We start from the raw sequence: 15,430 nt of genomic DNA, 5'->3' as shown, positions 1-15,430 counted from the left end.
ATTAATCGCTGTTTAGTTAGGTAAGGGCATCAAGGACTACAGGACCAAATGGGTAAATGGAGTGAAGATACAGATCAATCATGATCTAATTAAATTGTGGAACAGGCTTAAGGGACTGAATAGTTTTCCTCATGGCCCTGTGCTATTAAAATCCCAGGAAGTGAACTATTACTATTAAGGAGTGCCAGGGTCCCAGGGGAAAATATTACATGGCAGTACAAACCACAATTGCAAGGAGATCAAGAACTCCTGTTGTGGGCAGCAGCACACAACACTGCTCAAACAAAAAACCCACCCTTAACCTCTGTCTTTGCAAACTGACACCTCATCGCCAACCTCCCATTTCTCAAGTCCTTGAATGTATTGTTGCCTCAAATCCATCTTTCCCATAACTCCATGCCTGAATGCCTCCAACTAGGTTTCAGACCCTGCCACTGTACTGAAATGACTTGTCAAGGTCACGAAATGACATCCAATGTATGCGACAAAGGTAAACTATCCCACCTTGTGCCTACACCTGTTTGCAGCCTTTGAGACAGTTGATCACCCTATCCTCCAGCACCTCTCCTCTACTGTCCAGTTGGTTGGGTCTGCACTGCTGAGTTCCACTCCTATCTTATCCAGTTGCAGCCAGAGAACCACCTCTAATCACTTCCCTTCCCATTCTGACACCATTTCCTTCAGAGTCCTTCAAAGATTCCATCCTTAACCAGCTTCAATTCCTCAGCTACTTCATGCCCTCAATGGCATCATCCAGAGCAATATCAAGTTCCACAATTACACAGATGATTCCCAACTCAACCCACAATCATTCTCAACCTCTCCACTGTCTCAATTGTCAGACTGCTTGTCCGACATCAAGTACACAAGCAGCAGAGATTTCCTCCAAAGCTTTTAAAAATAATTCATGGGATACAAGCTTCACTGGCAAGGCCAGCATTTATTGCCCATGGGAGTGGGGAGCCATCTTCTTCAACCACTGCAATCCATGTGACGTAGGGTACACCCACAATGCTTTTAGGGAGTAAGTTCCAGGATTTTAACCCCGTGACAGTGAAGGTGATATTTCCCAGTCATGGTGTTTGACTTGGGAGGGGAACTTGCAGGTGGTGTATCCTCGTGTCTACTGCCCTTGTCCTTCTAGGTGGTAGAAGTTCTGTGTGTAGAAGGTGACATCAAAAGAGCCTGAGTGAGTTGCTGGGGAATATCTTATAGGTGACATATGAAGCTGCAGGCTGTCGCTCGACTAGTCTGAAGTGTGTCAATTTTGGCATAAGTCCTCAGGTGTTCACAAGGACAACTTTGCAGAGCTAACTGGGTAGGTGGTATCTTGATCCATTTCTGGTGCCTCTGTCAATGGCAGGTGATCCACCCGGTTTCGTTCTTCTTCGGCTTTTCTTTAGATGATTGATACAACTGAACAGATTGCTAGGCCATTTCAAAGGGCAGTTAAGAGTCAGCCACATTGCTGAGAATCTGGAGTCACATGTTGGCCAGACCAGGTAAGGACAGCAGATTTCCTTCCCTAACAGGCACTAGTGAAACAAGTGCGTTTTCACAACAATCTGGTATCTTCATGGCCACCATTCCCAATACAGTAAGATCGCAGCCATATGGGAAGACCACCAGCTGGAAGTTCCCTCTTAGCCACTCACCATCCTGACTTGGAAATATATCGTCGTTCCTCGACTGTCACTGGGTCAAAATCCTGGAACTCTCTAACAGCACTGTGGATGTATCTATACCACAGACTGCAGCAATTCAAAAAGGCAGCTCACCACCACCTTCTCAAAGGCAACTAGGGATGGGCAACAAAAATGCTGGCCTAAGCAGTGACACCCATGCTCCATTAAAGAATAAAAAGTCCTTGTTTAAAGTAGTTACATGCCTGAAGAGTGCAACCTTAAAGAAACAACGCTAAGTGAATCAGATTTTCCCATTATAACCAATGTAAGAGTAGTTAGGAACCTCTCATTAGAAAACAAACATTAAAATCATTATACACTGTTAAGTTGAAATACTTTACACTGCTAAATTCATACATTTATAAATGAAATAACTTTTAAATTTAAGAGGGAATTTCAGAGCTTGGGGCCTAGGCAGTTGAAGGCACGGACACCAATGGTGGAGCCATCGAACAGAACAGCTTTGGAGCAAAAGCAGCTTTTGAGTTGCAGGGTTGTGGAGATAAGTCGCAAGCTGGAGGTGTGTCGAGAAGGACAGTCAACGAGTGGGAGAACAGCTCAAAAATAACATTGTGTCGCATGACCCTAAGTTAGACCAGGCGTAAAACATTAAAACAGGGCAACTTAAACTGGGATTTGCTATGATAGATTTTCACAAGACTTATTTAATTGAATTTAAATTCTCCAGCTGCCGTGGTGAGAATTGAACTCATAACTCTGGATCATCAGAGCAAAGACATAACCACTGTTACCATCCTCAGTGGCTAAATTGTGGAGGTCCAAGGCCACTATTCTCTAGATTACTAGTCCAGTGACATTACCACTGCACCAACATCCCTCAATCTACATAAACTTGAGCTAATCCAAATGAATGCTACTTTATATTAACCCTGTCCCATTTACACTTCACCTGTGTCCATTGTCCTATTCTGGCTCCTGGCTCAACACCTCAATTTTTAAATTCTTATCTCCATTTTCAACTCACTCCCATGGCCTCTCCACTGCCTACCTTTGTAACCTCCTCCGGCCCTACAACATAAAAGAAACGTTTAAAGGTCTCTGCAATCTTCAAATTCTGGCCTCTTCAGCATCCATGATTTTAATCACTCCACCATTGGTGTCCGTGCCTTCAACTGCCTAGGCTCCAAGCTCTGAATTTCCTCCCCAAGCTCCTGTCTCGACACCTTTCCTCCTTTAGGATGTCCCATAAAACCTACCCCTCTGACCAACTCTTCTGATCAGTCCTAATATCTTTTATGTGGCTCAAAGTCAAGTTTTGTTTGATAAAACTCCTGTGAGGCACCTTGGAATGTTTCACTATGCTAAAGGAACTGCAAAATGCAAGCCACTGTTCAGGGCCAGGTGTGCACATGGATTAGTCTGGCTGCTTCAGGAATGAGCTGGTTGCTGTTGATCAGACAGCTGTAATCCTGCTGCGTGATGCCCAAATCACTTTGCAGCTCATCTCTTGCCAATTTCTAATTTCAAAACAACCATTTGAAGCTTTCAAGCAATAAAATGGTTCATATGGAGAGGACCTATCAGAAATCACAACTAGCTTAGTTTTAAAAGAGGCTGAGATTTCAGGGTTTTATCGTTTTAAAAATTGGCCTTCAATTCAATTTTATGACGTGATCACTGGGATAGTTAGAGTACACCTAAACCAAGGAACGAGCTTCCTCCTTGCCCGACTCAATTTATACCAGTATCACAGAGGGCATGATAAAGCAATTATTTTAGAGATTACACAAAGGAACCTGCAGCAAAGCCTGAAAAAGTGAGTAGCATCATCCGATTTCTCCAAAAAGATAAGGATTCTTACCTTGTTGAGCACATCATCCAGTGTTGCTCTACTTAAAAAAAAAACACTTGAGACTGATCCTTCTGACAAGCCAGATTTACAGGGCAGAACCAAAATAAAAGTAATGGAGTGCTGCCTCCACTAAAACAGGCCATCTATCCAGTCAGCATTTCCTTCATTCCTTTGAAAGCACAAATGCAACCCATGGAATCTCTGACAGCAGGCCCCATTCTTTTTACAATAATCTAGTTTAAAGATGTTGTGTGTCAAGTGTGCACACACCCATATGCCAATTCAATTTGTGTGCGGTAGGAAAGGTCTACACCAGACTCTGTTTACTGCCCAAAGCTATATCTTGAGAATAAGCAGTAATTACTGCATCTATCAGCCATTCCTGGAGGTCGTGCAGTATGTTGAATATGTCAATTTAAAAATGAAGACAATTTTACGAGACAGGTAATTTCTCTCTCTTCATTGGAAAGTGATCACAAATGAGAGAACAAATTTGTAGCTGCCAGGACAAATAAGTGCCAGATCTTCAGCTGTCAATTGTAGAGAGTAGCTTTTGTTTTCAAGTCCAACACATTCTCTAAGCAATAATACTGGTGAAGATGATGCTCTTCTGGGAGCGCAGTCAAGGATAAGTGTTCAGCACTTTGGGTGACTCTGATGCACAGGGTAGGGGAGGAGGAAGACTGGGAAAGCAGTGATTGGAGATTAAATAGTTAGGGAAACAAACAAACGATTCTGCAGCCACAGATGTGATTCCAAGATGGTCTGTTGCTTCCCTGGTGCCAGGATGAAGGATGTCACTGAATGGCTGCAGGACATCAAGGAGGGAAAATGAACAGCTAGAGGTCATAGCCCACATCATCTCCAATGACAGACAGAAAGGTCACTTCTGGGACAGGTGGGATCTGTACAAGCTGAATAGTTCCAGCCCTGTTGAGGTGTAATCCAATGACCTTGTGGGGCAGTTTGCTAGCGCTGTTATTAGAAGGTTTAAACTCATTTGGTAGCGAGATGGGAACCAGGAAGTACCGTGAGAAAGGAGAAACATGGCGCATAAAGGATTGGAAGAGATAGATGAAATAGTAAAGGTATCTGGTGATGTCAGACTAAATGGGAATACAATAAGGTTGAAATTAGGTTTACAATGCACATATGCAAATACAGACGGTGTGGTAAATAAGGTAGATTAGCTGTAGTCTGAAGAGTAACATGGGAATATTATGCCGTGGTGAGAATGGAGAGCTGGCTCAAAAAAGGGACAGGACTGAGTGTTAATATTCCAGGATACAAGATGTTTAGACAAGATGGCAAAGGAAAGAACTGAGGAGGGGTGGCTGTAATGATTGAGGAGAATATCAAGGGTGAGCGAGAGCGAGAACTGGACGAGTCAGGGCAAAATTGATTTGGGAAATTAAACAGAAGGGGTACCTTTATACTACTGGGTGTACTCCACAGGCCATCAACTAGTGGGAAAGACAGAGGAGAAAGAACTATAGGGCGGTGCTAACAGGGGACTTCCAATTATCCTAATATAGACTGGGATAGTTAATAACAAAGGAGTGGAAAGACAGGGGAGGGTGGAAACAGTGTTCAAAATGTGATTCGAAGAATTTCAGAATGTTTCCAGCCCAAAGCAGCAGGCGGTGCTGGATATATTTCTGGGAAATGAGGCGGACTGGGTGTTATTCGGGAAACATTTAGGGAACCAGTGATCATAGAATTGTAAGGTTTAGATTAATTATGGAAAAAAGAAAGGGATAAATCTGGAGTAAGGTACTTAATTGGAGGAGCATCAATTTCAGTGTTGAGAACAGATGTATCCTTCTGGCTGAGCTGGAATCAGAATCTGTCATCAAGGCACGGTCTCCCTTTAAAGAGCAACCCAGTCAGTCCATTCCCTTGCTCTATCCCCATAGCTCTACAGGCTTATTTCCCTCAAGTATCCACCCAATTTCCTTTCAAAATAATTGAACATCTGTTTCTACCATCATGGACAGCAAGTTCTAGGTCATTACCACTCGCAATGTAAAAATGCTCTTCTCACATCTCTGGCCCAAAACCTTAAATCTGTGTCACCTAGTTCTTCTACCATCAGCTAATGGGAACAGCTTTCCAAGTCTTATTTAAACCTGTCATAACCTTGGACACCGACTAAATCTCCCTCTAACTTCCTTTGTTCCATGAACTCTAGCTTCTCCAACTTTGTAGCAAAGTTCCATTTCTGGTAAATCTCTTCCACAGCCTTTCAAGAACTGTTACATCCTTCCAAAAGCATGGTGACCAGAAATGGATGCAATACTTTGCCATATGCTTTATCAACTATTCTCTCAATATGTTCTGCCACCTTCAAAGATCGATGCACATGAACCCCTAGATGCCTCCATCCCTGCACACTTTAGGACTGTGGCATTAAGTCTATATTACCTCTCCCTATGCCTTCTGCCAAAATGCATCACCTCACTTTGGTATTAAATACCGTCTGCCACTTGTCCACTCATTCCACTAGCCTACATCCCATTGCAACAGATCATTATCATTATCCTGTTTGCCACATATCCAATTTTGGTATCATAGGCAAATTTTGGAATTTTACTCAGTATCCCAATATCCAAGTCATTTATAATTTTTTTAAAAAAAGCACTGACCTTTAAGAAACAAGACTGTCAATTGTCCTCCAATCTAACAAAACATTTACCACAACTTGCTGTTTTGTCTTTAAGCCATTTTTTATCCAAGCTGCCACTGATCCTCCCATCTTATAAGCCTCAATTTTGCTAACTAGCCTTCTATGCAGTACCTTGTCAAATCTCTTAAAGTCCATATAGACAACATCCATCACATTCCCTTCAGCAGCCTTCCCTGGTACTTCAAAAAATGTGATTAGTCAAGCACAATCTGACTTATACAAATCTGTGCTGGCTCTCCCTAATTAACTCAAACTTCTCCAAGTACCTGTTGATTTTTTTCCCCTGATAATTGTTGCCAAAACTTTACCCACCACTAATGTTAAACTGACGAGCCTATACTGTCCTTATACCATTTCTTGAATGAGCGCCACATTTGCCACTCTCCAGTCCTCTGGCACCTCCCCTGTATCTGGGAACATTAAAAGGTAATGGCAAGTCCTTCAACTATCCCAATCCCACTTCCATTAGTAGCCTGGGATACAAACCAAGTGAATTAGCCACTCGACACAGTTAGCCAAATACATCCTTCCCATCAATTTTTGGCCCATCCATTAACTCTACCACTTCCACTGGTAGTTTGTCAGCATTCACTTCCTTGGTGGGCATAGATATAAAATGCTCATTAAATATTCTAGCATTGCAGTGCATTTCTGAGGATTCCATCACCCTCTTTGTCCCTAAAAGGGCCCACCCCACCTCTTACTGTTTACATGCTGGTAGAAAATCTTTGGGTTCCCTTTTATGTTAACTGCCAGTCTATACTCCTCCTCTCTTTGCCAGTCTTATTTTCTTCTTTATTACCTCTCTCAATTTATTGTATTTGGCCTGGTTTTTGCTTAAAGAATTCATCTGACATGCATCATCCACCCTCTTTTTTCATCATATATTTTATCTCCTTTGTCTGTTGTTGGAATGTACCTAACCTCTACCTGAAACATATCCTCAATGATCAGCCACTGTTCCATTTCTCTCTTTCCTGTTTAGTCTTTGGTTCCATACTACCCTGGTTCGATTCCCTCCCATCCCATTGAAGTTAGCCTTCTTCCAATTTAGAAGTTGACTTCAGATCATTCCTTCCTCTTCTCCATTATTAATCTGCATGTTATGATATGACAACCACTCACACCAAGGTGTTCTCCCAGACACATGCTTCGCTTGCCCACCTCACTTCCCAGCACCAAAACCAGCAATGCCTCCTTTCTAGTTGGACCAAGAATATCCTGAACACATTTCAGAAATTCCTCACTTGCTTACTCTTTAATTAAGATCACCTCTATTTGGGTAAGTTCCTCAATATCATCACTTTATAGTTCTGTACATCGTATTTCCTGCAGACTTGCTCCTCCATCTTTCCCTCAGTATATTTAATAGCTCTAATAGCATGACAATGGCTTGTTGTCTCAACTCCAATCAAATGGATTCAGTCCTTGCCCCTCAAGGGCACTCTCTTGCCAAGATTAATGTTTTCCTAATCAGCACTGCCACACCACCTCCCCCTTTCCCTATCTTTTCTGAACACTGTATCCTTGAACAGTCCTCACCATTTTAAAGCCATATTTCTGCTAGTTTCACCGCATCATATTCCCACACAGCTATTTGCGCTTGTAGCTCACCAACCTCTTGACCACAATTTGTATATTTATATACATACATTCTAAACCCACCTTTATATTCTTTGTGATCCTTCTCAGTCTGCTCATCTCTAATATAGTATTATTTCCTTCCCTAGTACTATCCAACACTCACTCCTTTATGCACCTTATTCCTCTTTATACTTCAATGCTGGTGTCCATCCCCATGCCATTTAAATTTAAGCCCTCCCCAACCACACTGATACACCTTCCTGCAAAGACATTGGCCCCAATCCTGATGAAATACAACACATCCATGCCAGGGGTGATTTAGCAAAGGATTAACCAGCCAGATGTTATCAGTATTCAAAAATAAATGGTGTGCGCTTCCAGCTGTGTCTGAATTTCATGCCTGAGCCCAATTAAATATTAATTTGTAGCACCACCAGAAACCAAGCTGGCTGAGTCCTAAAAGACAAAGCTGCTAGACTGGGTCTGCAGCAGGTGGTGAGGGAACCAACAAGAGGGAAAAACATACTTGACCTCACCCTCACCAACCTGCCTGTCGCAAGTGCTGGTTCATGACAGTATTGGTAGGAGTGACTTAATCCAATCCTTGTGGAGATGAAGTATGGCATTAACACTGTGGTAAATGGGGTAGGTTTCAAACAGATTGAGCAACCCCCAAGACTGGACACTGGGCCATCAGCAACAGAATTGTACTCAATCTGCAACCAGCATATCCCCCACTCTACCATCAAGAGAAGGGATCAACCCTGGTTCAATTAAGAGTTCAGGTTGGCATGCCAGGAGCAGAACCAGGCACACCTTAAAAATGAGGTGTCAACCTGGTGAAGCTACAACACGGGACTAATTGTGGGTCAAACAGCATAAGATGTGATACAGAACTATGCAATTCCATGACCAACAGATCAGATCTAAGCTCTGCAGTCCTGCCACATCCAGTCGTTTAATTGTCCACCACCATTCACAACTCACTGGAGGCGGTGGCTCCACAAATATCCCCATCCTCAACAATGGGGGAGCCCAGCACATCAGTGCAAAAGATAGGGCAGAAGCATTTGCCACAACCTTCAGCCAGAAGTGCAGAGTGGATGATCCATCTTGGCTGCCTCTGGAGGTCCCCAGCATCATAGATACCAGTCTTCAGCCAATGCGATTCACTCCCACATGATATCAAGAAACGGCTGAAGGCACTGGATACTGCAAAGGGTATGGGCCTTGACAACATTCTGGCAATAGTACTGAAAACTTGTGCTCCAGAACTTGTCACGCCCAGGCCAATCTGTTCCAGTACAGCTTCAACACTAACATCTACCCAGCAATGTGGAAAGTTGCCCAGTTATGTCCTGTGCACAAAAAGCAGGACAAATCCAATCTGGCCAACTACCACCCCCCCATCAGCCTACTCTCCATCATCAGTAAAGTAATGGAAGGGGTCATCAACAGTGCTATCAAGCAACAGTTGCTTAGCAATAACCTGCTTACTGTTGCTCAGTTTGAGTTCTGCCAGGGCCACTCAGCTCCTGACCTCCTGCCTTGGTTCAAACATGGACAAAAGAGCTGAACTTCAGAGATGAGGTGAGGTTGACTGCCCTTGACATCAAGGCAGCATTCGGACAAGTGTGGCATCAAGGAGCCTAAGCAAAACTGGAGTCAATGGGAATCAGGGGGAATACTCTCCACTGTTTGGAGTCATAGGAAGATAGCTGTGGTTGTTGGAGGTCAATCATCTCAGTTCCAGGACATCACTGCAGGAGTTCCTCAGGGTAGTGTCCTTAGCCCAACCATCTTCAGCTGCTTCATCAATGACCTTTCTTTCATCATAAGGTCAGAACTGGGGATATTAGTTGATAATTGCACAATGTTCAGCACCATTCACGACTCCTCAGATACTGCAGCAGTCCATGTCCAAATGCAGCAAGACCTGGTCAATATCCAGGCTTGGGCTGACAAGTGGCAACCAACATTAACACCACACAAGTACCAGGAAATGACCATCTCCAACAAGACAGAATCTAACATTGACATTCCAATGGCATTACCATCACTGAATCCCCTACTATCAACATCCTGGGGTGTTACCATTGACCAGAAACAGAACTGGACATACACAATATTTATATGGTTAAAGAGGTCAGAGGCTCGGAATCCTGCAGTGAGTAACTCACCACCTGACTCCCTGAAACCTGTCCACCATCTACAAGGCACAAGTCAGGAGTGTGATGGAATACTCTCCACTTGCCTAGATGAGTGCAGCTCCAACAACACTCAAGGAGCTTGGACACCATCCAGGACAAAGCAGCCCACTTGATTGGCACCCCATTCACAAACATTCACTCCCTCCATCTCCAACGCACAGTAGCAGCAGTGTGTACTGTCTACAAAATACACTACAAGAACTCACCAAGGATCCTTAGGTAACACCTTCCAAATCCACAGCCACTTTCATCTCGAAGGACAAGAGTAGCAGATATCACCTGGAAGTTCCCCACCAAGCCACTCACCATCCTGACTTGGAAATACATCACTGTTCCTTCATTGTCTCTGGATCAAATTCCTGGGACTCCCTCCCTAACAGCATTGTGGGTGTATCTATGGACTGCAGCGGTTCAGGAAGACAGCTTACAACCACCTTTTCAAGGACAATTAGGGACAGGCAATAAATGCTGGCTGTGCCAGCAATGCCCAGATCCCATAAATTATTTTAAAAATGCACCATGGCGATGGGAATTGGATTTTTAAAAAAATCTCAAAATAATAAAAATCCATCCGTTTAAAAAAAGTGACCACAGAGCTATCAGACCATTATCAAACACCAATTAATTCAAGAACATCCTTTATGGAAGGAAATCTGCTATCCTTAGCATGTGGCTTATAAGGGACTTCATTCACACACCAATTTGGGCGAATTATATGCTCTGCCCCCAAAACTGGAAAATTGCAGTTCTGCTACAATAAGTGCTGCTTTCACATACAAAATCAGTTACTCATCTCATTAAGGACATATGATACACCAAGGTACCATACCTGGCAACTGAAGCACGTAGTGGTAAGGCTCTAGCAGGATCCTTTCAGAAGTTCCTTTCTTGTCCTCCATGGTAGAGTTGTATGGATGAGCATTAATCTGCAATGAATTAAATATTTACTGTATAACAATTTGCAGACAAAATAGTGAAAGTTATGCCGCTGCCATTAGTTTTTCTGGTGAGAATTTGTCAGTTCTGCTTTACATTACTGATTTTGCATTTGTTTCACACACATTCAAGTACAATACAGCCGTGAAATGCCACTAATTGGAGATTTAGAGTATGGTATCCCTCCAGAAAAAATATGCAGCTTGTTAATACTTCCTTTAATTGCTATTCAGTGTAATGCAGGGAGAACAGTCTCAATACCCCCACACAGTGCATCAGCAGCAACATAAATACTGAGCAAACCATCAAAGTCTAAACTTTGGCATTTGGCATCAACAAAGCCTTCAGAGATTATATGATTTGAGGTGGTTGCTAGAGGGAGAAAGAGAATGTGAAATACATTTACCAGCTTAAATTCCAGCACTGGCAACACAAAGTGGAATCAGATTTGTGCTGTTGGAAGGGGAGTTTGGAGCAACATAAGTTTCTGCCCAGGAAACCAAAAATGGCCTTAACAAGTAAAACTTGCTTTTTGTCAGAACTGCTGCCAAACAGTGTGACCACCACAACATTCAACTGGTCTGAAATGCTAATCTAAAAGCTTCACTGCTTGGTGTGAACTAAATTCTCAGTACAGCAGTCTTACATCATGTTGAATTTCTAATCAATACCTGTATTCAGTTATTGGCTGTAAACCAGTATAGTGTGCTGCCAGCTTCAAGTACATATGGTTTTTTTTATGCTGGTTATGATGTGGGGTTCACTAGCAGTGTCCTATCCTGACGATTCACTGTTGGAACGATTTCCTCAACAGTGCTGAACATCTCCCAGCTCAGTCTCCTGCCCAACAAGGTTATGCACTTCCTGCCTTTCTTGGATTGTTACTCGTAATTGTTATTGACTGTTGTGCCAGTTAATCAGTAGAACAGCTCATGTAATAGCCCAAGGATAATAATTGAGAACGGCAGTTAAGTTTATTTTAATGTGCCATATTTTGAGCTATCTTAAGGTTACACCATTTCTGATATCAGCATCATTCTTTTCTTTTCTACCCCACCGTGCGCTCTCCAAAGTCACAGCTGGTGAACCTCAGGACAGAATGATTTTAAAATATACACACAGTTAACTTGGTTACAAACTTCAAATGGGAAGGTGGTCATCAATCCCAAATGTAATACAAGTGCAAAATCATTCATTTTGGTAGGAACAACACAGAAAGTGTACAATTCTAAAGGGTCTGTAGGATCAGAGGGGCTTGGGTGTACATGTGTAGAAATGGTGGAAGGTTGAAAGAGCAATTAATAAAGCATATGGTATGCTGCATTTTATAACTACGGGAATACAGTATAAAACCAGGGAAGTTACGACAAAGCTTTATAAAGCACTGGTTCTGCCTCTTCTGGAGTATTGCATCCAGTTCTGGGCACCACATTTTAGGAAGGATATCAAGGCATCAGAGTGAGTGCAGAAAAGATTCAAACTGTGTGGATAAAAGCGAGGTCTGCAAGGTGGATGAGCTGACTGGCCACGGCACTGTGGTACAGGAAGTCGTTCAAACGGAGGGAGCAAACTGAAGTGTAGTGGTAGGTGGGGACAGTATAGGGAGGGGGATTGACATTGTTTTCTGCAGCAAAGAGCTAGAATCCAGATGGCTATGTTGCCTGCATGGTGCCAAGGTTCAGGACATCTGCACAGGACTGGAGAGGGAGATTGCAGTGGGAGGGGGAGGATCCAGTTGTCGTAGTTCATGCAGGTACCAATAGGTAGAACTAGGAAAGAGGTTCTGCAAAGTCAGTATGAGGAGCTAGGTATCAAATTAAGAATCAGAACCTCAAAGGTAATAATCTCTGGATTATTACCTGAGCCACGTGCAAATTGGTATAGGGCACGAATGCATGGCTCAAAGGCTGGTGTGGGAGAAGTGGGTTCCAGTTTGTGGGGCACTAGCATCAGTATTTGGGAAAGTGGGGGCTGCACCGTTGGGACAGTTTGCGCCTAAACCCCATGTCTGTCAAGGGGAAGGTGTTAGAATTGATCATTGAGGTTATAGCTGGGCACTTAGAGAAACTCAAGGTAACTGGGAAGAGTCAGTATGGTTTTGTGAAAGTAAAGTCACGTTTAACCAATTTACTGGAGTTTTCTGAAGGAGTAACATGTGTGGTGGATAAAAGGGAGCCTGTAGACGTAATGTGCTTGGATTTCCAGAAGTCATTTGATAAGGTGCCGTATCAAAGGTTATTACGGAAAATGAAAGCACATGATGTAGTGGGTAACATATTTGAATGTATAGAAGATTGGCTGGCTGGCAGAAATCATGATCTTATTGAATAGCAGAGCAGGGTCGAGGGGCCGAATAGTCTACACCTGTTCCTATTTCTTATGTTATGAATCATGAGAATAAAGGGATATGGAGCATCAGTTATGTAGAAATATTGGAGAAGTTGAAACTGCTCTCCAGGAGAAGGTTGAGAGGAGATTTGACAGAAATACTCAAAATCATGCATAAATGGGTCTTTCTTGGATTGGCAGGATGTGATGAGTGGAGTCTGGGGTCTGTGCTGGGACCCCAACTTTTTACAATTTACATCAATGGCTTTTATGAGGGGAGTGAAGACATGGTAGCTAAATTTGCAGATGACAAAGATAGGTAAGTATGTTGTGAAGTGTACATTAGGAGGTTGCAGATGGATATAGATAGAAATAAAAACAAAAAAACTGCGGATGCTGGAAATCCAAAACAAAAACAGAATTACCTGGAAAAACTCAGCAGGTCTGGCAGCATCGGCGGAGAAGAAAAGAGTTGACGTTTCGAGTCCTCATGACCCTTCGACAGAACTTGCGTTCGAGTCCAAGAAAGAGTTGAAATATAAGCTGGTTTAAGGTGTGTGTGTGGGGGGCGGAGAGATAGAGAGACAAAGAGGTGGGGGGGGGGGGGTGGGGGTGTGTGGTTGTAGGGACAAACAAGCAGTGATAGAAGCAGATCATCAAAAGATGTCAACGACAATAGTACAATAGAACACATAGGTGTTAAAATTAAAGTTGGTGATATTATCTAAACGAATGTGCTAATTAAGAATGGATGGTAGTGCACTCAAGGTATAGCTCTAGTGGGTTTTTTTATATATATAATGGAAATAGGTGGGAAAAGGAAAATCTTTATAATTTATTGGAAAAAAAAGGGGAAGGGGGAAACAGAAAGGGGGTGGGGATGGGGGAGGGAGCTTACGACCTAAAGTTGTTGAATTCAATATTCAGTCCAGAAGGCTGTAAAGTCCCTAGTCGGAAGATGAGGTGTTGTTCCTCCAGTTTGCGTTGGGCTTCACTGGAACAATGCAGCAAACCAAGGACAGACATGTGGGCAAGAGAGCAGGGTGGAGTGTTGAAATGGCAAGCGACAGGGAGGTTTGGGTTATTCTTGCGGACAGACCGCAGGTGTTCTGCAAAGCGGTCGCCCAGTTTACGTTTGGTCTCTCCAATGTAGAGGAGACCACATTGGGAGCAACGGATGCAGTAGACTAAGTTGGGGGAAATGCAAGTGAAATGCTGCTTCACTTGAAAGGAGTGTTTGGGTCCTTGGACGGTGAGGAGAGAGGAAGTGAAGGGGCAGGTGTTGCATTTTTTGCGTGGGCATGGGGTGGTGCCATAGGAGGGGGTTGAGGAGTAGGGGGTGATGGAGGAGTGGACCAGGGTGTCCCGGAGGGAGCGATCCCTACGGAATGCCGATAAGGGGGGTGAAGGGAAGATGTGTTTGGTGGTGGCATCATGCTGGAGTTGGCGGAAATGGCGGAGGATGATCCTTTGAATGCGGAGGCTGGTGGGGTGATAAGTGAGGACAAGGGGGACCCTATCATGTTTCTGGGAGGGAGGAGAAGGCGTGAGGGCGGATGCGCGGGAGATGGGCCGGACACGGTTGAGGGCCCTGTCAACGACCGTGGGTGGAAAACCTCGGTTAAGGAAGAAGGAGGACATGTCAGAGGAACTGTTTTTGAATGTAGCATCATCGGAACAGATGCGACGGAGGCGAAGGAATTGAGAGAATGGGATGGAGTCCTTACAGGAAGCAGGGTGTGAGGAGCTGTAGTCGAGATAGCTGTGGGAGTCGGTGGGTTTGTAATGGATATTGGTGGACAGTCTATCACCAGAGATTGAGACAGAGAGGTCAAGGAAGGGAAGGGAAGTGTCAGAGATGGACCACGTGAAAATGATGGAGGGGTGGAGATTGGAAGCAAAATTAATAAATTTTTCCAAGTCCTGACGAGAGCATGAAGCGGCACCGAAGTAATCATCGATGTACCGGAGAAAGAGTTGTGGAAGGGGGCCGGAGTAGGACTGCAACAAGGAATGTTCCACATACCCCATAAAGAGACAGGCATAGCTGGGGCCCATGCGGGTACCCATAGCCACACCTTTTATTTGGAGGAAGTGAGAGGAGTTGAAGGAGAAATTGTTCAGTGTGAGAACAAGTTCAGCCAGACGGAGGAGAGTAGTGGTGGATGGGGATTGTTCGGGCCTCTGT

The 15,430-nt window shown here is 43.7% G+C and overlaps 1 protein-coding gene across 10 annotated transcripts in view; it reads right to left on the bottom strand.

The window, feature by feature from the left end:
• ggps1 (geranylgeranyl diphosphate synthase 1) overlaps window positions 1-15,430 on the bottom strand; it is a 68,792-nt gene that overhangs the window by 17,878 nt on the left and 35,484 nt on the right. For 9 of the 10 annotated variants that reach the window (XM_041187455.1, XM_041187458.1, XM_041187459.1 and 6 more), the window contains one exon: window positions 10,808-10,904. In XM_041187455.1, the coding sequence (XP_041043389.1) occupies window positions 10,808-10,877 (70 nt within the window). In that variant the 5' untranslated portion in view covers window positions 10,878-10,904. Of the gene's footprint in view, window positions 1-10,807; window positions 10,905-15,430 lie in introns of those variants that run through there. The other variant, XM_041187462.1, reaches the window with a different exon arrangement.

This window comes from Carcharodon carcharias, chromosome 5 (genome assembly GCF_017639515.1).
Source record: "Carcharodon carcharias isolate sCarCar2 chromosome 5, sCarCar2.pri, whole genome shotgun sequence".
Lineage (NCBI taxonomy): Eukaryota > Metazoa > Chordata > Chondrichthyes > Lamniformes > Lamnidae > Carcharodon > Carcharodon carcharias.
This window is presented reverse-complemented; position numbering and strand designations above follow the sequence as displayed.